A 24,106-nucleotide genomic window follows, 5' to 3' on the forward strand; every position below is an offset into this window, starting at 1 on the left:
AAGGGAGGGGGGAGAGAGAGAGAGAGAGATAGAAACATCAATTATAAGATCAGCTGCCTCCTGCATGCCCCCCACTGGGGAATGAGCCTGCAAACCAGGCATGTGCTCTGACCGGAACCATGACCTGCTGGTTCATGGGTTGATGCTCAACCACAGAGCCCCACTGGGTGGGTGACAGGAATCTTTAAGAGATCATTTTGGAATACCATACGAGACATTTAGAAAATATTATAAATTAATTTATGTTTGTTTAATATTTTATTAAAGTTTACAAATTATTCCATTTACATTACTTTAGAACTTAAAACTAAATATCAGTAAGCTTATGGATTATTGTTTTTTTAAGTAAAAATTTATCTGAATGAAAAAAGAATGAACCCTACAAATTTGTGGAGGTCAGATTCTGATCAAGAAATTAAGTAGATGAAAATTTACTACAAGAGCATCTTGGAATAGCTTCAAGCCACTTGAAGAGAAGCCTAAAAATATCTGCAATACAAAATGAGCACTGGTGGCAAACAACGTTGGTGTATTTCTGGAGGGCTGTTTGGCAGTTTATAATAAGGGTCTTTAGAAAGGTTGAACCTTGCCTCGATGTAGCCATGAATGGGAATTTGTTTTGGATGTTATTAACAGAGAAATGTTATTCATTGAAAGAGAAATTTATGGTTAGAATTTTTTGGTAAAATCCACTTGGAGAACATCAGTTTAATGAAAGTCCATTGAGTTTTCATGCAGTGCCTTTCCTTCTGGTTCTAGGTGATTGTAAAGCCTTATTTGTCCCAATGGTGTGGTCAAACACTTTTATGTAGTATTTCATTTTATTAAAAAAATCATACTTAGCTTCATTTTAAATGTTCATACTTTAAAAATTTTGTATATTCAACACAACTTAATATGTGTCTGGTTACTGAATGAGACTTAATTCATTAAAAAAAAAGTTTTATCTGTTTCCAGCTTGGATTAAAGTCGGACAGTATGTAGTTTGTAGCCCAGTAGAGTTTTAATTTTTTGTATGTTTATATTTGATTTATTTTGTATTAATCCTCTAGTTTTTAAGTTTTTGATGTAGAATATTCAAACTCGTTTTCCACTTCTGATTTAGGTTCAATCTTAAAGTGCAATTGCAGATTCTGGCAAGCTTCATGCTCACTGGAGTTTCTGGAGGTGCAAAGTATGCTCAGAATGGACAACTTTTTGGTCGCTTTAAGCTTACTGAAACACTTTCTGAAGATACTTTGGCTGGACGGCTTGTGATGACCAAAGTCAATGCTGTTTATTTATTACCAGTCCCTAAAGAGAAGTTAGTACAGACCCAGGGAACCAAAGAGAAGGTTTTTGAAGCTACTATTGAAGAAAAAACAAAAGAATATATATTTTTAAGGATATCCAGGGAATGCTGTGAAGAACTTAATCTTCGGCCTGACTGTGACACACAGGTATGTTTCAAGTGTGGCAACGATTTCCTTATCAGCTGATACTCTTCTGGTTTGGTTTTCCTTCTTCTGCCATAACCCAAAGTGATATACTAATGGGTGGAGAATTGAACCTCTGGTAACTCTCAGAGAAAAGCAATTCTCTTTAATCTAAGTAACATCTGAAATGTTCCAGATTTATATAAGGTCAAGTTTTTTGATTCGAGTTTAAAATCAGCGATGGAGGAACAGATAGAAACCAAGTTACACCCTGGGACAGTTCTCATCTGAAGTTGTATCTGCTCTTGTTCTCTTTATCTTTGGATTCTTTGCTGAACTGTGTGTTCAGGTGCCATATTTAACTGGAAAGCTAATATTTTTTCTTTTTAACCATAAGATAGTGAATATTGTTTATTAATAGAAGTTGATAGTATCTTAAGGGCTGGTTTTATCACTAGGGAGATGATATTTCACAGATGTTCTACTGATTGTAGCAAATGTGTTCTTGATAGAAATGATGTAATCAAATAACCTTTAGAGCTTAAGTAATTTCCAAATGCCTCAGTTTTTTTAGGTGTAGAATGAGGTTAATAATAGTATATACATTATTGATACTATTAAATGAGATAATATATGTAAAGTGTTCATTATAGTACCTGGCACTAAATAAACTAAGCAAACATTAGCCATGATAATTATTATCCTATACAATATCCTATATAATAAAAGCCTAATATGCAAATCAACCGAATGGCGAAACAATTGGTGAAATGACTGGTTGCTATGATGTGCACTGACCACCAGGGGGAAGACAACACAGGAGCTGCCCCCAGCCCACATGCCCCAGGCCTGCCAAGGCGGGTGCCAGCGGGCCCCCCCGCCTTGCCCCCAGCTGATCGCCCCATTGGTTGCCCTGCAGATCAGCCCTGATTGCTGTCCAGGCCTTAGGAACTCTACCCATACATGAATTTCGTGCATCGGGCCTCTAGTTAGAATATAATTGTACTTTAAAAGAATCTCTAAACTTGGTTCCCCTAAAAGATTATTTTCACAAAATATTCTAGTGAGCTGCAAGTGTTGATGTTTACTTTCATGCTTAAAAAATTATTTTTAATCTTATGTTTTAGGTTGAACTTCAGTTTCAATTAAATCGATTACCCCTCTGTGAAATGCATTATGCACTAGACAGGATCAAGGACAATGGGGTTTTATTTCCAGACGTCACTATGACTCCAACCATACCTTGGAGTCCCAACAGGTACAAAAAGGGGTATCTCATTAAAGGACGTTATGCTAATGTTAAATTAAATGTCTGTGCTAGATAATCAGGCATACCTTTGTAAGAAAGTTTCTCTCGCCCTAGCTGGTTTGGCTCAAGGGATAGAGAGTCAGCCTGCGGACTGAAGGGTCCCAGGTTCGATTCCAGTCAAGGGCACATTCCTGGGTTGTGGGCTCGATCCCCAGTGGGGGGCATGCAGGAGACAGCCAATCAATGATTCTCTCTCATCATTGACGTTTCTATCTCTCTCTCCCTCTCCCTTCCTCTCTAAAATCAATAAAAACATATTTTAAAAAAAGTTTCTCTGTATTCTTCAGAAGACATTTTATTAGTTGAAAAATGAGAGTAAAAGAATGCAACATTTGAAGTCTATCATCTATTTACTTTTCCTCAGTATCTTAATGAGTTCTACTGCTTTTCTCAACAGCCTTTATAGGATAACAAGCAATTTAGAAATATGTTTGAGTAGTTGAATGGGAAAATTAGAGCCTTTCTATAGTGTTTAAAGTAATTTCAAATAATTTTTGAATATTGAAGACATTTTTGTAATTTAGCAAAATGGAGACAGTGTCATAGAAGATATCACTTCAGAAACCATTCTCAAGTTAATGGTTGTGTAAATATTTTTCTGCTTAAATTCTATTTGGCACTTCTTTACATAGTGTAATTAAATATGATACTTCTATTTTGTTTCCAGAATAACAGCGGTGATGCCTGCATGACTACATCTTTCTTTTTGTCCTTTTCACTGGGTTTTATCCTCGTGGCCCCTGCTCCTCTCAGCTCACTCCAGCTTTTTTTCTTTTTTAAATCTCAGTTGCTTTACACAGGAGAAGTTTATTTATCACTTGTCAATCCAATCATGGTAGGGTGGTTCTCCCATCTCTGATGGAGGCTCTGGTATCTTCAGTAAGTGGTTTCCAACGGCACCCTGGGTGTTGGCATCCAGCTGGCAGACGGGAAGAAAGCACAGAACATCATACAGGAAATTTTATGTGCCAGGCCTAGAGGTGGCATATATTCTCCTCACATTTTATTTCTTCTGGTCCTAAAAACAGAACAAAACAAAATATGCCTTTCAATACAAAAACTAAATAATTTGTCCCTTGTTTACTTACCCTAACTATTCTATCCCCATTTTTCTTTTTTAATGCCCCATTTCTTGAGCAGGAATAGTCTACATATTTCCAGTATTCTTTATTCATTCTGTAATTTCTGTTTTTTACTTCCTCACTCTCCTGAAAGTAATCATTGATCTACTAATTGTAGAAATTCAGTGACAACTTCCCAGGTCTCATTTGATTCAGCGTCTTTGCATCCTTCCCTTTCTTCCTATCCTTACAGCCCAGGTTTTATTTAGAGCTGGACTATTTCTGTCCTTTCTAGTTGGTCTTCTGTCATGCTGTCTGTGTCTCTGTTCTCTGGGGCCAGCTCTCAGATTTCTTTTAGAGTGAGTTTACTAAAATAATAATTTTATTTCCCTTCTTATGTATCTTTGAAGGTTTCTCTTGATATGTATATAAAGTCTGAGCAGCTGGTACTAAACTCTATTATGTGGTCTCACTGACAGTGCTTTTGAACAGTATCTTCTCAGTTTCTTTTCCTTTTTTCTACTTGAAACCCTCTTTTTCCTTCTAAATCCCGTAATTTGTCCTACACTTATTTGCCTTCTTATCTTTCTTTTTTTAACTATGTTTTTATTGATTTCAGAGAGGAAGAAAGAGGGATAGAGAGATAGAAACATCAATGAGAGAGAAACATTGATCGTCTGCCTCCTGCACACCTCAACTGGGGATCGAGCCTGCAGCCCAGACATGTGTCCTGACTGGGAATCGAACCATGACCTCCTGGTTCATATGTTGATGTTCAACCACTGAGCCACACCCACTGGTCCTTAATCATTTTTAAGTTTATAGTTCAGTGGTGTTAAGTATACTCATATTGTTGTGCAGTCAATCTGCAGAACTTTTTCATCTTGCAGAACTGAAACTTAATACCCATCTAACTTCACATTTTCCCCTCCCCAGTCCTGTCTTCTCATCTGTAAGTGATCTTCTCTCCCTGAAGTAATCTGTGCTAAATGTTGATCTATTGAATATTTTTTTTCAAGATTTAGTCCATCTCAAATGCTCTCTCCTTCAAGTAGATAAATCTTATCCTTTCATTTCATTATTTGAACAAATATTTATAGCGTGCCTACTGTGTGCTAGGTTCAGTTAATTTTGTGTTTTCAAGCATAATTTCTCTCAAATTAATTTTTATTAATTTTTTACATGTCAACTGTTCTCATTAGATTCTGAACTTTTAAAAAAATTTCAATTATAGTTGAAATTCATTATTATATTTGTTTCAGGTGTACCGTTGTTACACATTTGTATAACTCATGAAGTGATTTCCTCCCCCACCCCAAAGTCTAGTACCCACTGTGTTTTTTAAAGGAAGAGACCGCATCTTATTTATTTTTGAATCTCCAGCAGGGCCTTGCACATTGTTAATATATGACACATTTAAATTAATAAGAATTTCAAGTTTAAAGAAATATTAGGGTTTCAAATGTGAGGTTATGCCAGCATTATTAGGCATTTACTATATATGCTCACTTCTGAAAATTATATAATATATGACAATGTATTCAATACCCCTGACTGCAAGTATTAACTGTAAAAGTTAACTAAGAAAATGTCAAGTGGCAGAAAACTTTTAAGTAGGAAGAGAGTCCATAGCACTATTATTACAAATAGTAATTGAAATATATCTGGGTTTGGGGACATACTGAGAAACCACTAGCCATTTAAAATTTTTCCTAGAATAAGATAGAAGTTGAGAAATTATTCTTGGGCAGGTGGTATATAAATTAATTATAACAGTGCATTAGACCAGGATAAAAAAAGAACTTTGAATTAATTTGGTTCAGGGAATAAAATAACACTTAAGGAGAATAAACTTGAGGAGACTTTATATTGTTTTAAATTGTGAAAATCAGAGATGACTTATCAGCATGTATATTGTAAATCTTCTTCCCTTTATTTAGTAGGTGGCACAATAAAGACAATTTGTTTTATTCAGAGTTGACCAACATTGTTAAAATTTCTGATCTGCTTTGAAGCATTTATTTACACTGAAACAATTGATAAGTAGAATAGGCTATATAAATAAATATTTTAGAATTATACCCATAAATCTGTCATTTAATCATATATATATATATATATATATATATATATGTATATATATATATAACCTAATATCGCTTCATTAATAAGATAATTAAAATCCCTGAATTTGAAAGATTAGAGGTTGATTTTAAAACTTTTTCTTGTTTTTTGAAAGTGTACTGGTCAACTTATATTTCATTTTTTTGAAATCCTTAGAAAATATTATAGTAATGGAAACAAGCATTAATTGAGTGCTTATTGCTCAATTATTTTTCTAAACAGGTTGTATGCGTTATCTCATTTGATCTTTACAATAACCATCTGATGCAAGTATGCTGTCTCCATGTAAAGACAAAGAAACCATGGGGTCAGGTATCATAGAATCAGAGTAACTCAGGTATTGACCTAACTGTGGCATCAACATGTAGAGATAGAGGCCCAGAGGTAGGTGGTCCAGAGCTAGTGCAGGAGCTGGAGTGCCACCAAGGACCACGGTTCTCCTCTCCTCTCTGCCATACACAACATACTGGTTTTCTTCTTGATGCCTGTTGCTTCACAATACGAGATGGCTGCTGCAGTTTTATTTGCCACGAGCTCATTTCAGCCAGGTGAAGGAGGAAGGCAAAGTAGCAGAAAGGGCTTTCTTCTAGTGAGGCTTTGTTTTTGTTTTATTGAGGACAGAAGCTCTTCTGAAGAACTTCCTCCTACATCTCATTGACCAGAATTGGGTCTCCTGCAGAGGAGGCTGGGAAATGGAGTATTTAGCTATCTAGGTTCAATAGAGGAAAGGCAGAAAGACTGCTATGGATGGTGTGGGTATCTAGTACACGTGGCAGATACCATTCCACAGTATCTGCCACGTGTACTAGATCTGTACTTAGCAATCACCTAAAGCAACTTCTCCTTTGTAGAAGATGAAACATTGCCGGGGACTGGCAGAGTTATGAGGAAATAAGTTGGTTAATGCTTAACTCTGTGGAGTAAAATGCTTGAGCTTTAGTGACTGGCTTATAGGAAATTGAGTGCCACTGGTCAGAGTCCTTTTGTTTTGTACCTAGAAAGGTTTAAATTTCAGAAAAATAAGTAATGGAATGCTTAAATGGCCAATGTTTATTTTCTAAAGTTTTACATTTTTAGGAGAATTTTGTTTGTTTGAAATGACCTATCACAATAATTTTTAAAAACAAAGTGTTAAGAAGATTTCCCATAAATAACTAGCTTCTGATTTAAGTAGAGTACAGCCTCCCAGAGGGAATTTTCACTACACCATGTCCTCTCATTTCAGGCTTATTTTGTAGGCACTTTGCACATCTTCTAAGTCTCTTTACACACCCTTCCTATTTTGGTTCACATCCCTATCATTTTTACCATACTTGTTGCGATATTTAGTATTTTAATTTTAGTTATGGGAAAGAATGCTGTTGGTTCTCCACTTGGTTTGATCCCTCTCAGCATCTGCTGTCCATTTAAATCTTCAAAACTTAGCCAAGTCATAGAAGGGACAGTAGGAAGCTGGATCTCATTACAGCAGCCATTTGTGCTGCCATGACAGGTGTTCTCTATCCTGAAAAATATGACATGTATAATATTTGTGCGCGTGAAAATACTAGAGCACATTTCATGTTGTTCAGCCTTTAAAAAAAAACTGCTGTTTTCTGAATTAAGAACTTTGTAAAAGTTTGATATCTCTTAACTAGGGACATATAGGTTTTTTCTTTTCCCCTTATTTTAAACGTTACTAAGAGGTCTTTGAATGGATTGGAATTTGGAAATCAGTTAGTTTCCGTTTTGCATTTTATTTGCTATGCAAAGAAACTACTACTTCATTATTACCAGAAAAAAAGGTTATTTGATGCTTTTATGTCACAGAGGGTATCTACATTTTAAAGACATTGTCATTAGTATACAGACTTGGCAGAAACTAGACTAATAGTGTGTGATGTCTTTAGGTTACTTATCTTTTTGCACTTGGAATAGGACAACATAACTAAAGTGACTTTTGATCAACATAGTAAAATTGGGTAATTTTCTAAGAAATAATTTTAGAATAAGCATTGATTTTTATAGATGCTATGCTATTTCAGTATTTTTTATTTCAGTATTTTTAATGGTTCAGTGAAATTCAGGATACTTGTATGTTATGTTCTGTTTATTAGTAAGATGTGCTTGTTTAAAGTAACTTAAAATTTTATTTTCTACAGACAATGGGATGAACAGTTGGATCCTCGACTAAATGCAAAACAGAAAGAAGCTGTACTAGCCATTACAACCCCACTTTCAATACAGCTGCCTCCTGTTCTCATCATTGGACCCTACGGGACAGGCAAAACCTTCACGCTAGCTCAGGCTGTAAAGCACATACTCCAGCAACAGGAGACGAGGTGAGATGGTGAGGGGTGTGCTCCGATCTCATTACTAGGACACAGCCTTTGTCCTTATTCGGAATTCAAAGTGAGGGCTAGCAAGAAAATTTTCTTCCAGTTTGTAAACGTTTTAAAAAATACAAAAGAGAAAAAGACCTACACTCAAACCACAAAGCACTAAAATTTGAATTATCTTAAAACATACTGTTTTAAAAATTGACAACATAGAGAATGATAGCTTTAAAATAGCCAGCAAAACCCCAAGTCTGCTAAAGAATTTGATTATATGTTAGAAAAAGTAATTTTATATGTTAGATTTTGTAATTTTAGGGGACTTATTTCTGTTATAGCATAAAGAGTAATACAATTTGCTTAAGAGCATTATTCAATAATATGATAGAGGTTACTGAGTAGGTTGAGGGAAATGTATAATGTTAAGATGGCCACTGCTTTTTTTTTTTTTTTTTTTTGGTATTATACTGCTTGAATAGTTTTGTGTTTTATCATTCTTTTTATTTGCACCATTTATTTCAGCAGGATTCTCATTTGCACCCATTCTAATAGTGCTGCTGATCTCTACATAAAGGATTATTTACATCCCTATGTAGAAGCAGGCAATCCCCAGGCAAGACCTCTCAGGTATTTTTTTAAGGCTTATTATGTATCTGTATCACACTTTATTATTCTTAAGAAAAGGTGTCTGTAAAGATTTTAGTAACTTTGAGAATACCAAAATCTTTAACTCTGCATTGGCATTTGGAGGTAATGCCTTTTGAAGAAACCATTTAAAATTAAAGAAAAATTGAAAAATATTTGACTGTTCACATCTTAAACATTAAGTAAAGAAAAAGACATCCTTTTTTAAGTTTTGAATGTAAAAATGTTGTTATAGTCTGAGCTGATTTTGATGTGTACCTCTAAAAGCTACTATGATGAAGTTTCATAAATATGATTTACATAAAATGTAATTAAAATTCTAGCATATTTTGTATGGCAGAATAGTCATGCATGATAGTTCTTTATGGAAATAAGATTTTGACTGTGATCATGCAGGTAATTCATAAAAGCTACACATTAGAGAAGCATGAAATACTGAAGTGATTTCTGCAACAAAATGTAATTGACCGGTATTTACAACTTTTATCATTTACGAGACAAAGTGTCCAAGAAAATTTTAGGTTCATATAGAAAGGTCCTTCCAGTGTATATGGAGATGAAAGTACTTAAATAGAGGATTCTGGGGGAATAAAATCCTTTTCTTCAGAAAACAATAAAGAATCATTAGATGGTTGTTTATTATACCATTTGCTTTCATTGTTATACGAATTAATGTTCAGTTTGCCATTTTATAAACTAATATATCATGTCCTGTGTTGTTTGAATACAATTATTGTTTAAAAATTAATTTCTAACACTTTTGAATCATAATTCACTAACTTTTTATTTGTTGAGCCTAGGCATGAATAAAATGAGATTTTGCTATTTCTTTACTATTCATAACCCAAGCCATTTGAATGATTTTGCAGTTGCATTAAAAAGAACAAATGAGAAAAAAGTGGCATGGCCTGTGAACACAGGTTTTTATATCATACTTTGTTTTCACCCTTGGAAATTAGAGCAGAAATTAATTATTTTCAATATAATTCAGTTGTGTTTAATAAGAAAACGTCACATGTATACAATCACTATAAATGAAAATGTATTTGCCAGTGGCTAAATTTTTCAATAGCTAGTTTGCTTCAAATTCTAATCTTTTTTTAGCTCATAAGAGAAAATTGGATAGCTAGTAGCATTTTTGCTATGAGTGCACTTATTTAATGGAGATGTTTGTTTGCTTTGTTGTTGGTAGAGTGTGTGCATGTGTTTTTATTTTTGTGTTATGTGGGAACCATAGCTATCTCAATTATCGTGGTCTACTTGGCTTGGAAATAATGGAGTAAAAGCTTCTCAAATGTTGGTCAGCCTAGCATAGGTCATTTGACATGTGGGGCAGTAGAACTGTTGTTGATAAACATTAAAATCCATCATTTGACTATCATTATGCTTAGCTTTCCCTTGTAAAATTACTATGTGTTGGTGGTTATGATTCAAAATATAGTGCATCTAAATATGTACCATAAGTTATGTTTCAATAGGGTACATGTGTAGTTGTAATGGCCCCAATTCAGAAATTTGCCATCTAAGCAGAAAATTATCACTTCCCCACAAATCTCAGGAGTGGTTCAGTCAAGATGGAAAAATATTTAAGTACACTTAAATACAAATTTTATGTTACTTCATTTTACTAATGGAATAAAATAAGAAAAGGCTTGAATTCCCCAGGTATTTTTTTTTTAATGTGGCCCTACATTTTCACAATATTTTTTCTCTTATTAACTCATGAGTATTAACTCATGAATGTATTTCTTTTTTTTTTTGAATGTATTTCTTTTAAAAAAAATATTTTATTGATTTTTTTACAGAGAGGAAAGAAGAGGGATAGAGAGTTAGAAACATTGATGAGAGAGAAACATCGATCAGCTGCCTCCTGCACACTCCCCACTGGGGATGTGCCCGCAACCAAGGTACATGCCCTTGACCGGAATCGAACCCGGGACCCTTCAGTCCGCAGGCCGACGCTCTATCCACTGAGCCAAACCGGTCAGGGCTCATGAATGTATTTCATATGAGGATTAATGCATTGAAATGTTAGGGTCTATTACTACATTAACTCAGTTTTATTTATAATTTTCTTAATGGACAATAAACTTGAAAGGTATAGGAGATGGGATAGAGAAAATTAGAATGGCTGAGCACTCTGAGGAGATGAGCTTTATCTGAATTGTCCCAAAATGCAGGGGAAAGAATACAAGAATGCATAAAGCGTCTGCATATGACCTTGAAGATGTGGTGTCTCTATGGAGTAGGATTGATGAGGGAGTTTGCTTTTTTCACAGTATAGTTTAGAGCAGGCTTGGTAAATGTGATAAAGTGTGAAAATACTCATAAACATTAAATAGTTAATGCAGTAAATATGTTTAAATATGCATCCTTACAGTTAAAATGCATAAAATTCTATTAGTTGCCAAGAGTCAGTGTTAAAATATTTGGGGCTGGAGGTTGTAGAAACCATTTTAGATTACATTTAGTTTCAGATTTTACTTCTTCCTTAGAATTAGATTTTAAATTGGGATAGAGAGGAAAGCACAATTCTGTTCTATGTATGGTTCTGAAGATCGATATCTGGCACTGGCATAGTTATCACTTAGTGGATAGAGATTATGGAGAAAGTGTGCATTTACTGCTTTTGGGCAAATAGAAGCTATTTGTTTTATATAGATTTTTAAAGAAGCAGATTTTCTTCTGGGATCAGGTCTTTCTGATTCTGTAGTATCTTAAAGTGATAACATTTTTGGGGAAGTTATTAATATGAATTTAATATATGAATAAAATTACAGTGAATTAAAATTTTATATTACCAGGCAGTTTCCTATATTAGGTATCATTATACTTTATGTGGGATATGTGAATGGTTTGTTTCTAGAGATAAGTAAATTACTTGGTACATTTTATACTATGAGCCTGAAAGTGTCACTTGCAACTATCAATTCTGCAATTTTGGAAAATATTCTTGAATGTGTTTTAAATAATCTTAGAGACAGTGTCTCCTTTAAATGTTGCACAAAATGAAAGTACCAAGAAAATATTTAAATCTTTTTGAAGCCAGCACTAGAATATTTTACTTTTAAGGCAAGATAAACCTAATGATCAAACTTTGTATTCTTACTAGCTTCAACATGAGGTAGCTTTCTAAGGTGATGACCAAAAAGTTAGTAGAGAGACTTAGAACTTCAATTTCTGTCTTTTCTTTGAAAAAGAAGCAGTGCTTGAAGTTAGATTTAATGAATAATTTGAAAAATCACTTCGATTTTACATGAAATGTTTAAGAAAATATGAAGAATATTGAAAAGAATGCATAAAGAGGAAAATAACTATAATTTCATCAGCTGTAGATAAATACTACTAACATTTTAGAGTTTAATTTCTAGTACTTTATGTGTTTACATACATATACTTTAATTAAATTAATGTAATCATAATTTATAAGTGTTTTTTTAGGTAACTGGTAAAATGAGATTTTTTATACATTTTAAAATAAATTCTGCTTTGCTGATCTGATTAACATTTTTTAAACTAACACTTAAAACATGTTTAAAATTTTTGCATCTTTAAGAAATGATATTGGTTATTTTGGGACATTTGTTAAATACTATATATATATATATATATATATATATTTTGCTTTGCTTAAAAGAAGACAGCCAGTTTTAAGTATTTCATGGAGGGTTACAATCCATTTTAGAAGATCATGAGATTAGTTTTTGTGCATTTTATATTTGAGCTGCCTGTGAAATATCTTAGAGGAGACAAAGTCTATATAATAAAAGCCCAATATGCTAAGTGTCTGGTCATCCTTTCATCCAATCAGAGCTTAATATGCTAATGATATGTTAAGGCCGCTCAACCACTCGCTATGATGTGCACTGACCACCAGGGGGTAGACGCTCCAACTGATAGGTTAGCTTGCTGCTGGGGTCTGGCTGATTGGGACTGAGTGAGGTGGGCTGGACACACCTTGGAACCCTCCCGTGGTACCTCCTTGGCTGGCCAACTTCCCAGGTCCCTCCCCAGCTCTGATTGTGCACCGGTGGGGTCCCTCAGCCTGGCCTGTGCCCTCAGGGGTTGTCGGAGAGCCGGTTTTGGACCAATCCCACAGGCCAGGCCTAGGTGCACGAATTCATGCACCAGGTCTCTAGTATTGAATAAAGAGTTAGATATGCATCCTGGAGCTCAGAGGTGAGGTCTTGGTTGGAGAGAGAAAAATGTGGGAGTGATTAGGTTATTGAAGCCAAGGGCCTGGATGAGATTGTTAGGGAGAGAGAACAGAGCTTGAGAAGAGGGGAGAGCCAAGACTAAGACTTGAGGATGCCGACCCTGGAGAAGGAGAAAGAAAGCAGCGGAAGGTTGAGTCATAGAAGCTGAGGGAAGACAGTGTTTCAAGGCGGGTGAGTGGGTGGATAGATGGAAAGGTTGTTTTTGTACCATCTTAGTAACCTATGCATGCGGCCTACTAATCTTTTTCTTTTGCAATTAATGGAAGAGATCCTATTTTTTAAGATTTTCTGATTGTCCAAAATTTATTTTGATTTAAAAATTTTTAGAACATTAGGGGTTGATTTAAATATAGCTATAAGAATATATTCTAAAGTGAAACACAGTTAACTTTTTAATTTCTGTTGTATGCATGTAATTCTGTTGTAAGTTAAGTATTTTTTATAAGAATTTTCTAGGAAAAAACTAATTCCCAAATGGCAATGCTTTGAACTTAAATTTGATGCTTATGAAATTGTTTTCATGTCATTCTGTTTGTAAGATAAATCTGAATACAAAAATTATTAGATGTTTATTTTATGGTAGTGCATATTCTTTCTGTTTGAATCTTTTTTGGTAGGGGGAAGTCACATTGTACGTGAAATTCTAATCCAGTAGTGTTAATGATTATCAAATTTATTTGCTAATTTCCAGATATTGTAGGCTTAAATAATAATGTCATTATTTTGATAATCTAATACTGGTAAGAACTTAATAAAAACAAATAAATATTATCTTCTTTTATAGGGTATATTTCAGAAATCGCTGGGTGAAGACTGTTCACCCAGTTGTGCATCAGTACTGTTTGATCTCAAGCGCACATTCCACCTTTCAGATGCCACAGAAAGAAGATATTCTTAAGCACCGAGTGGTTGTTGTTACGTTGAATACTTCCCAGTACCTCTGTCAGTTGGACCTTGAACCTGGTATGCTGACTGAAGACACAGATATGGGGTTTCTGAATGCCTAGGGCTTCTGCATTCAGTCTAGCCCAGGGGTTGGCAAACTGTGGCCTGTTGTCTGTTGTTGTAAATACAATTTTATTGGATGGAGCATAGCCATGCCTAATTATTTACCTATTTATTACTTATAGATGCTTTTGTGCTACAACAGCTTAGTTGAATAGTTGCAAAACAGATTGTCCGGCCAAGAAAACCTAAAAAGTATATATTGTTTGGTTTTTTACAAAAAAAACACGAAAATTGTCAACCCCTAGTTTAGACATTTTAGACATTTTAATGATGGCTATTCTATTAATTCTCTAATTGATCAGATGGTATTTATTTACTATTGATTATGTGAAAAATTCAAATTTGGACAGTATTGGTGTTTTTTACAGTTTCTCAAGTTTTTGCTTTAAAATACTTTTGTATAGTGTAGACACAACAATGATCACGATTTTTTTTGCATACTATTGAGATTGTTATAAGACAGGAGCTATATAAAATTAAACTGATGTTACACAAAGTACAGATATAAGGTGACAAGAAATTCTGATAAATATGGCAGAATGTAACCATCAAAAAATGGTATCACTTTAAATAAGTTGCTTTGGAAGAATATTCATTTATTGCTGCCATATTATAATTGTTGGCATGGCTCAACATTTTTTTGTTCTCTCCTTTTGGAATTGCTTTCAGAGCCAGTGACAAATTCTTTTGAACATCCTGGCAGGTAGAGACTATTCTGTTCATCTGGTATTCCTGGCCCAGGGTATAGAAACCTGGAGGCCCTTGATAAACCTCTTTTTATCTTAAATAATGAATGGTGGCCAACTTTCTTTTTTTGAAGGTAGATTTAATTTTAGAAAAGCTTCAAAATATTTCTGAGACATGTAAGTCTTTCTGAGACTGGTAAATAAGGTAGGCAGGTGATCAAACTGAGCAATACCATTAGCAGTAGAAAAAAAGAAAGACAAAAAAAAAAAAAAAAAAAGACGTGCCTCTCAGTAATGAGACTTATTTTCTTGTGCATGCAGCTCATAGCTGGCTGGTGAGGGCAGTTACAAAAGCAGAGTTTCAAAAATGTTTTGAACAGTGACTGCATCATTGGAATGAGTTATATTTCCTCCCAACTGACTTCTTTGAATGGAACAACACTTATTTGAAATGTAAATTTTGGTATGTTTATTTAACAATCAGTCTCATTACTTTATGGTTATACTCTGTATATTTGCCATACAGATTAAATACCCAAACCTCCTAAACAGTATAGTTTTGTGTGAAGGAGTAAAGAATGGCTTTGAAGAGCGAGCGTATAGAAGAATACTTAGTAGAAGTCAACTATGCTTTGTTCTGGGTGTTTAATTATCATATTAGCCCTGTGGAGGGTTATTTTACAGATAAGAAAACCAAGGCTCAGGCTAAATTAGTTTGAGTAATTCAAGTTCCTTTATTAGCTTAAGCAATAGGTATAATAATTTAATGATTTATCTAGTTCCTGATTCAAACCTAGCTCTATTTAATTATAATGTTGTCTAATGAAAACAGTAGATATTTTCCACTAGTCTCAGTGTTTCCCTCCAATTTAATTCTGTGTTTATATAATCACCATCCTTAATTAGTCTTAACAAGAAGCACAATTCTTTCAACAGGGAGAAAAATGCATGTGTCCATATCTTGCTTGGGCCACTGTGGGTAAATAGACAACAGTTATTAATATTTGTATTGTCAACCTTAGCTATTTGTTTAAATGGATGATTTTGAGAGTATTACTGCATTAGAAAGTTGTATGAACAGATTGTTTGGAATTTGTTGACATTCATAGAAATAGGGATGGAAGTAGAGGCTAGGTTCTTGGGCCAACTCACAGTGGGCTGATTAACTCAGAGTTTTATGTCATCATTCTGTTGAGAAACTACTTCGTGTTCTTTGCTGTTAGTAAAAAGAGGGTCCCCTCCGACCTCACTGAGTTGGCAGTAGGGGACAACTTTTTCCTTCTCTACATTGGGACAGCCAGGAGGTTTTTGCCTCTTTCCCCCCTTTTAGAGGAAAAGGGACTTGTCCTCCTTTCTGTACACAGATTTCTGTGCCCCAGTATGAGTGGCAGTAGCAATCAAGACGTAGGATGCCTCCTACTGTAGGTATTTGCATCTGGGGGACTTGTGATAATATACTTTTTGACATTTGTTATTAGTTTTTTGCCCCCCAGGCATGATATTTTCATTGTAGGGTCTTAGATTAAAAAACCTATGTATATATTTTGTGTGTATATACAGAGTGGGGCAAAAGTAGGTTTTCAGTTGTTTGTATAGAAAATAATACAATAATTAATAATACAAGAATAAACTGCTTCGCATATTCACAACCGTAAACCTACTTTTGCCTCTATACACACTAAATCTAATCAAATTAGTGAATAAGCTAATAGATAAACTTAAGATTTTAAAATTAAATTATAACTCTTCTTTATATTAGATTTTGAGTGTGATTTTCTTTCTTTTTTTTTTTTAATATATTTTATTGATTTTTTACAGAGAGGAAGGGAGAGGGATAGAGAGTTAGAAACATCGATGAGAGAGAAACATCGATCAGCTGCCTCTTGCACACCCCCCACTGGGGACGTGCCTGCAACCAAGGTACATGCCCTTGACCGGAATCGAACCCGGGACCCCTGAGTCCGCAGGCTAACGCTCTATCCACTGAGCCAAACCGGTCTTGGCGAGTGTGATTTTCTTTATTTTAATATCTAATATGCATATCTAGGTTAAAGTTACTTATGAACTACCATTGTTTTATTTTTGATGTTTCACCGAATACATAGTGAAAGGACTTTGGCCCTTAGTGTTTAGTTGCCAGCCCTTCTTTTTGGTGAAGAGCTGCTATCTGGTATTTTAAATATCTTTAAGTATAGCGATTCAGCTATTAGTATTGGGGGCTTTAGCACCAGATGCCATTTATGTATCTATTACTGAGTAAGATAGTTATTCCTTTTAACCTCTGGTTTTTAAATAATAATTTAAATAGATGATTTTCTAAATTGAGGATTCACAACTCTTAAATTAGCACACTAAACTCTTTCTTTAGCAGAAATGAAAAAAACCCCACAAAAAACTGCTCTGGCCTCTATTGCTGCTTTAATATGCTTTACTGTGTTTACTGTGTACATTGTAGGGTTTTTTACGCACATTCTGTTAGATGAAGCTGCCCAAGCCATGGAGTGTGAAACCATTATGCCTCTAGCATTAGCAACTAAAAGCACTCGGATTGTATTGGCTGGTGACCACATGCAGGTAAGTGTCCTCTGCGTCATCATATTCAAAGGAACTTTGAATTATATGTTGATGTTTAATATTATTTTCTAAAATACCCAGTGAAATTGTGCCATGTATTATACTTTAAGTACTTTAAATATTTCTGCACTAATAGTGAAAAATACTGGTATTTTTGAAGGAAAATTATAATCCCACTACAATATCTAACAACATTTTCATGTTTGTTAATTTGAAGTTCAGTTCTCTATAGTATGAATATTTGAATCTTATTTTTTTTTATAAAGCAAATTTAAATTCAAATTATTTTTTTTACAATTCCCCAAGTCCTATTCCTACATTTGTTTTCCTGTAGTGTTAATTTTTTGCTATCATAACAAACGAAGTGCTTAATTAAAAATAATGGTCAAAGTCTCAAAACCAGGTCTATTTTATGTATTTGCATACTATGCATGGAGGAGAAATATAATTTTTCTATTAAAATCTGTTTTACAAATCTCTTCTGCCACAGGTAAGCTTGACTCTATATAGTGCTATAGCTGTCAAGACATCCAGGAAAGAGTTGAATGTGTAGAGGAACAAATTCTGTTTTTGTTTCTTTGCCAAAAGTAATTTAATTTTGTTTTTTAGCTGTCGGAGGTATAATCAAGGATGGCTCCTTTTATACTTTGTCATGAGAAAAAAGAAGATTATTTTACAAATTATTAAAAATTTTTTATGCATATGCAAAATATCCTACCAGCTCACCGTTATAAATGGTTCATAAATTTTGGTGAAATAACTGATCGGCTGACTCCCCCAATGATGCAATGGGTTGCATTCTTGAAATTATTGAATAGTAGCTATTTATTATGTTGGAGGAGCCCTTTATTAACCTATGTGTAGGAACTCTAGGTCAGTGTAGGTATAGTGAAATGAAAAGTTAGAAATTTTAGCCTCATTCTTTATAGTAGTGAAATTGTTCATAGAAAATATATTTTCTGCTTGTTCTAACATTCAGCATGTTGAAGTTTAGTACATCAGAAGTTTCAGCATGGTGGATCTAAAAAATATATATTTTTACTGATTTCAGAGAGGCAGGTAGAGGGAGAGAGAGAGAGAAACATCAATGATAATAGAGAATCATTGATTGGCTGCCTCCTGTATGCCCCACACTGGGGATCAAGCCTGCAACCTGGGCATGTGTCCTGAATCGAACCGTGACCTTCTGGTTCATAGGTTGATGCTCAACCACTGAGCCACACTGGCTGGGCCAGCATAGCGGATTTTTTAATGAGTAGGTTAAAAAATACTATTCATATATTTAATTAAGTTTTCTCTGTATGTTTGTCTGTTACAGCTCAGTCCTTTTGTTTACAGCGAGTTTGCCAGGGAGAGAAACCTTCATGTTTCATTACTTGATCGACTCTATGAGCATTACCCCGCTGAGTTCCCATGCAGGATCCTCCTCTGTGAGAACTACCGCTCCCATGAAGCTATCATCAAGTAGGTGTAAACTGCCCTTTCTGTATCACACTTCCTCTGATCTGGCTGGAGGGGACTCAAAACAGCACTGTTTCTAGGGACCGATTATTCCCAGCAGTGTTACATGGTCTGCTGAGTTGCAGATTATGTTTACTTGTATGTTTGTAAAAGAAACTTCAAAAGTCAGAACTGTAATTTTTCACAGAATAGGGCAATTCTGGAAACTAACACTTTAGGCCCTGCTAACTATGATATATTTTTCTGTGACTGAATATATAGTACACATGTAAAACTACGTGATGTAATAAATAAATATGTTGATAAACTACATAATGGTTTGCTTATTGTGTCTGTCTTATACAAGGAATCTGTTCGAAAGGAAGGAAGGAAGTGAGGAAGGAAAACCATGAAACTTAGTAATAAAGTTTATAAAGGATTCTGTTAAATATAGTACACATGCGCATCCATAAAAATAAAAATATCTTAAGTGACAGCTCAGGGAATAGTCATAAACTGAGTACACCCATGTAACTGGCACCCAGATCGTTAAACAGAACATTCCCAGCACTCTGGAAAGCCCCTCCTTCAACCAAAAACTTACAATGTTTTAAAGTTTAGTATGATTTAATAATGTTGATTATGTCAGTCATCTGAAAACCATTTTTAGATTTCTCTGAAACCAATAGAATAAATATAAAAATTTAGATTTAACTGTGGCTTTGTTAATATCTCAGTATGTGCTTCCTTTGTGATTGTTGCCAGTCATTTGCTGCAGTCCTTGATGAATCAAGTACTAGCTGGTATCTTAATCTGCAAAATGCATTCATTTTATTGTTGAAGACTTGAATGTCCTTCAGTTGTGTGTATTGTTTCAATATCTGATATCTTTGTTTACATGTATATGATCTAAATGTATTAACCAAGAAAATATACTAGCTAGCATATTTCCTCACAGAGCAAGATTCTCATCTGGTATTGAACTGTCATCATTTATTCCTTTTCTTTCTGTATTCTGGCTTTGTACCTTACCTAAATCAATTCATTTAGCAATTTGGAGCCTATTCTGATGTCATTGCTGAGATTTTGGAGATAATCTTGGCCTCATTGGTATTAAATGCTTGGATTAAAATTAATCATGGACATAAAGCAACATTTTTAGAATTGACTGATATATTTATTTTCTTATGGGTGAATTGAATTTTGATAATAGATTGCTCTTTACTTATTTATTTTGGTCTTTTTCTGCAGTTACACCTCTGAGCTCTTCTATGAGGGCAAACTGATGGCCAGTGGAAAGCAACCAGCACACAAGGATTTCTACCCACTCACTTTCTTTACAGCTCGAGGGGAAGATGTACAAGAAAAAAATAGCACAGCTTATTATAATAATGCAGAGGTACCTTAGTTCTTTTGCAAATTGTTAATATTTCACAGTCACATAGTCTGGTCTTGTTGAGAGCATTTATTTAAAATTTTGGGTTGACATCTTATTGGGTGTTGACTTCATTTACATGAAAATAGTATGTAAAGTTCATTCTTTCTTGTATAACTGATTGGTTAAGATGAATCTCCTGTAGGAAACAAAAAACCTTTGAATTACATGTTGTCTTACGATAAAATACAAAATACATGACTTCATTGAAAAGAAAAGCTGGTGTTATTTTATATATATTACTAGAGACCTGATGCACGAAATTTGTGCAAGAGTAGGCCTTCCTTCCCCCAGCTGCCGACACTGGCTTCCCTCAGGCACCCGGGACTCAGGCTTCCCACGCAGAGGGAGGCCCTGCCCACCCACTGCAGCCCGCTGGTCAGTGGCCTGGGCCTCCCTCTTTGGGGCAATTGTGGAGCCCCCCGATTGATCTCCCCACCGGCCGATGGCCTGAGCCTCCCTCTGCGGGGTGATCATGGGGCGAATGCCGGGCCCCCGACCAATCACATTGCACCTGCCCTGGCTGGTCGTTCCGCTGTTTGGCTGTTCAGTTGATTTGCATATTATGTTTTTATTATGTAGGATAGGATAGGATTATTGTTAGCCATCTAAAATAGACTATGATTATATTTTATAGTGCATATTCAAATGACAGATCATTTTAAGTGAGTAAGACTTGAATTGCAGAATCCTGTGCTCCAGAGAGATCACGCAGACAGATGATGATGTTGCTAACCCGTTACGTGCTACAACTTGTATGGTCTTCTTACAATGTGACTTTAATTTCAGAAGTGTGTGAGTAGTATGAGGGGTCAGATCGGGCAGCAGATAAAAAGTTGGTGAAGACTTTAGGGGGCCAGCAAGCCAGAGACCCTTTAGATAAGTTCTGGTCATCACAGTGCATGGAGTTTTGGACTTCAGGAAACCCAGAGGAGGGCTCGGGGGAGGTTCCTGGTTAATCACTGGGGGAATTGCTCTTGATCTATGATATCCATCTTGCTTTGTTCCTTAAGTCCCATTCTTTACTCATTTTATTTTCAAAGACATGACTTTTATGATGTAATAGCAATTCATTTTTCTTTAAAAAATTGATCAGAGGCCTGTAGTTAGAAGTTAGTACAAGAAAATCAATAGCACCCACTTGATAAAATCCTAGCTGAAAGCAGAGAAACTTGACATTTCAGTTAGTCTGTGCCATTTAATTTTAAGAAAAGGTAAACTTTTCTTTAAATGTTTGAAATATTGACAAATAACTCTAGGTTTTTCTTTATTACTTTTACACTCAGGTTGCAAACCACTGGCCTAGAAACTAGGAAACTAGCCTTGGTGGGGTGAGTGCTGACAGGGAGAGGCAAGCTTGAACTTTAGCAGGCTTGGTGGTCCTGCCTTGCCACCAGGGGTCAGAGCTGAGCCCTAACAGTGATCTTGAGGCAGGGTTGGTGTTTGCCAGAGGCTCAGCTTCTCAGCCAGGGCTACTTGTTCCTTCATGGGGACATATATGTGTGTTTCCCAGGAAACCTGCAAGCTATAGGATAAATAAGGTGCATCAACCTGGATTGTCAATATACTAAAAAAAATGTTGGGGGGGGGGTAGGTAAAGAAATATTTTTCATATTTTAAACACAAAGATTTGTGTGAACTTTAAATATTAAATATATAACTTTAGAGAAATGTGAAGCCACCTTGAACTTTACCACTAGATCATGGTTGTTTAGTCACTCTCTTTAGTTCTATGAGTTACTCCAGTGAAATGATCCCGGGGGCTCTTCCTTCAAGGGGCAAAAACTAATCCTTGTTCACTGGGGCTGATAGAGTGGTATAGGTATTGCTTGGGCTGGGAGTAGAAGCTCATTGGTTTATAGGCAAGATTTTCCAAGTTTGAATACCAGTGTAGTCATGCTTGGACTTTTTTTGAGGGTAGAGCATGTAGAGGTGAAACTCAGATCTAGGAAACCAGCCATGGTAGGGTGAGTGCTGACAGAGAGAGGCAAGTGTTCGAAAGCAAGTGGTACCAGTTATATCAATAGGGGAAACGAAATTTTTTTCTTTTATAGAGGTTCTGACTAAAGGTTAGGAGGACATTATGAGATTTGAGAATGGTTTAGATTTCATCATTATAAAAATAATTTTGTCTCACGCAGACTTACAGTCATAAGGATCTTAGAGGATGAAATTAAAAGTAAAATTAAAGAATCTGGAGCTGAATATTTACAACATTTTTGTTGTGTATAATTGTCCTTTGGGGAACATGTTTTTTTGTTTTATATCATGTGTTTGTTTATTACAGGAATTTGTGTCTTTCACACACTTAACATGGCAGAATTTTTAAAAAGAGTGGGAAAGGTCACCCCTTTTTTTCCTCTTGATTCTGACTGAACTCATATCCTACAATAATAAAATGCTCTCAATATAATGCCAAGTTGGTGGATGGAGGGAAGCAGAATTTAAATACTAAGCACCAATACATGATTCTTAACTTTGAGAAATTCAGTGTGAAGAGAGGAGCTATGGAAACAATTAAGATGGGATAAGTGAGAGGTAGACAGACTTGTACAGATATTAAAAAATAAATCCACCAGGTATGATGGAACCCATGGCAGAGAGGGGACATGGTTTTTGCCTTATATATACTGGGACTCTGTAGTTAGTAGTTACATATATTTATAATTGTTATATCTTCCTGGTGGGTTGACCTTTTTATTATTATAAAATGTCCATCTTTATCTCTGGTAAATTTTTTTGGCTTTAAAGTCACTTTGTCTAATGTTAGCATAGTTACTCCAGCTAACTCATGGTTGCTGTTTGCATGGCACGTTTTCCCACCCTTTCACTCTTATCCTTTTATCTCGACCTTTGAATCGAAAGTATGTCTCCTATAGACATTGCATCGTGTTTTTAGGTTTTTTATTTTAATTCTAGTCTACAAAGAATTTCCTTTTGATCAAATTGTCTGATTTGCTCACATTTAATGTTGTTATTGATATGGACTTACCTCTGCCTTTTGTTTTTTGTTTTCTATGTCATGTGTTTTTTGACCCTTCTTTTCTCTTTTATTACCACTGTTTGCATTAAGTGCATTTTTCTTGTGTCATATTTTAATTCCTTTAATTATTCATTAATGATTTTTAAGTTGTTTTCTTAGTGGTTTCTCTATGTCTTACAGTATACATCTTTATCAGAATCAACTTCAGATTTAAACTAACTTAATTCTAAGAGATATGGAAACTTTACTCCTACATTTCTCTATTCCTTTTTTTGTGCTATTACTGTTTTTTATATATACTTAGGTAATTACAATTCAACAATACATTGTTATGATTATATAATTTTATGCCTTTTAAGGACTCTGAGAGTTTGCTGTATTAACCTTCTTAATTACTATTTCTAGTTCTTTTAACTTCCTTCTGTAGATTTGAGTTACCATCTGTGTCAGTTTTCACTCACCTCCTTTGTATTCAAACCCACCTTTCTTGTTGAGATCACCATGTCTTCAGTCCAGTTTGCTCTTCAGAATCCTTGGACAGTCTGTGTATTTGATGCCCTTGATGTTATATCATCATAACAGTAGGGTGACTATCATCCATTGAATTTGTATCCGCAAGTGGGAACTGCATTCTAGTCAATAATCTTCAAGTTCTTGAAAGGAATAAAAAGTCTCAAATTTTACTCAGTATATTTAATGTTGTCACTTTAGATACTATTAGCAAATAGTAAATAAATATTTAAAAGACATAATTATCTGATGTTAATGTAAAAAGGGTGCTAAATGTTCAAGGTGAGTATTAATTGAAACTAAGTTATTCAGATTCAGATTCTTAAAAATATTTCTCCTTCCTCTCTAGATGCTTGTCTGATCCTCTATTGAGCTTGTATTATA

At 34.9% G+C, this 24,106-nt stretch overlaps 1 protein-coding gene across 1 annotated transcript in view; it reads left to right on the top strand.

The window, feature by feature from the left end:
• HELZ (helicase with zinc finger) overlaps window positions 1-24,106 on the top strand; it is a 128,717-nt gene that overhangs the window by 47,274 nt on the left and 57,337 nt on the right. Inside the window, exons 14-21 of the mRNA XM_054708968.1 lie at window positions 1,106-1,439; window positions 2,543-2,673; window positions 8,051-8,230; window positions 8,747-8,851; window positions 13,871-14,049; window positions 17,236-17,354; window positions 18,673-18,818; window positions 20,046-20,193. Of these exons, the coding sequence (XP_054564943.1) occupies window positions 1,106-1,439; window positions 2,543-2,673; window positions 8,051-8,230; window positions 8,747-8,851; window positions 13,871-14,049; window positions 17,236-17,354; window positions 18,673-18,818; window positions 20,046-20,193 (1,342 nt within the window). The remainder of the gene's footprint in view (window positions 1-1,105; window positions 1,440-2,542; window positions 2,674-8,050; window positions 8,231-8,746; window positions 8,852-13,870; window positions 14,050-17,235; window positions 17,355-18,672; window positions 18,819-20,045; window positions 20,194-24,106) is intronic.

The sequence above is a fragment of the Eptesicus fuscus genome, chromosome 20 (genome assembly GCF_027574615.1).
Source record: "Eptesicus fuscus isolate TK198812 chromosome 20, DD_ASM_mEF_20220401, whole genome shotgun sequence".
NCBI classification, from domain to species: domain Eukaryota; kingdom Metazoa; phylum Chordata; class Mammalia; order Chiroptera; family Vespertilionidae; genus Eptesicus; species Eptesicus fuscus.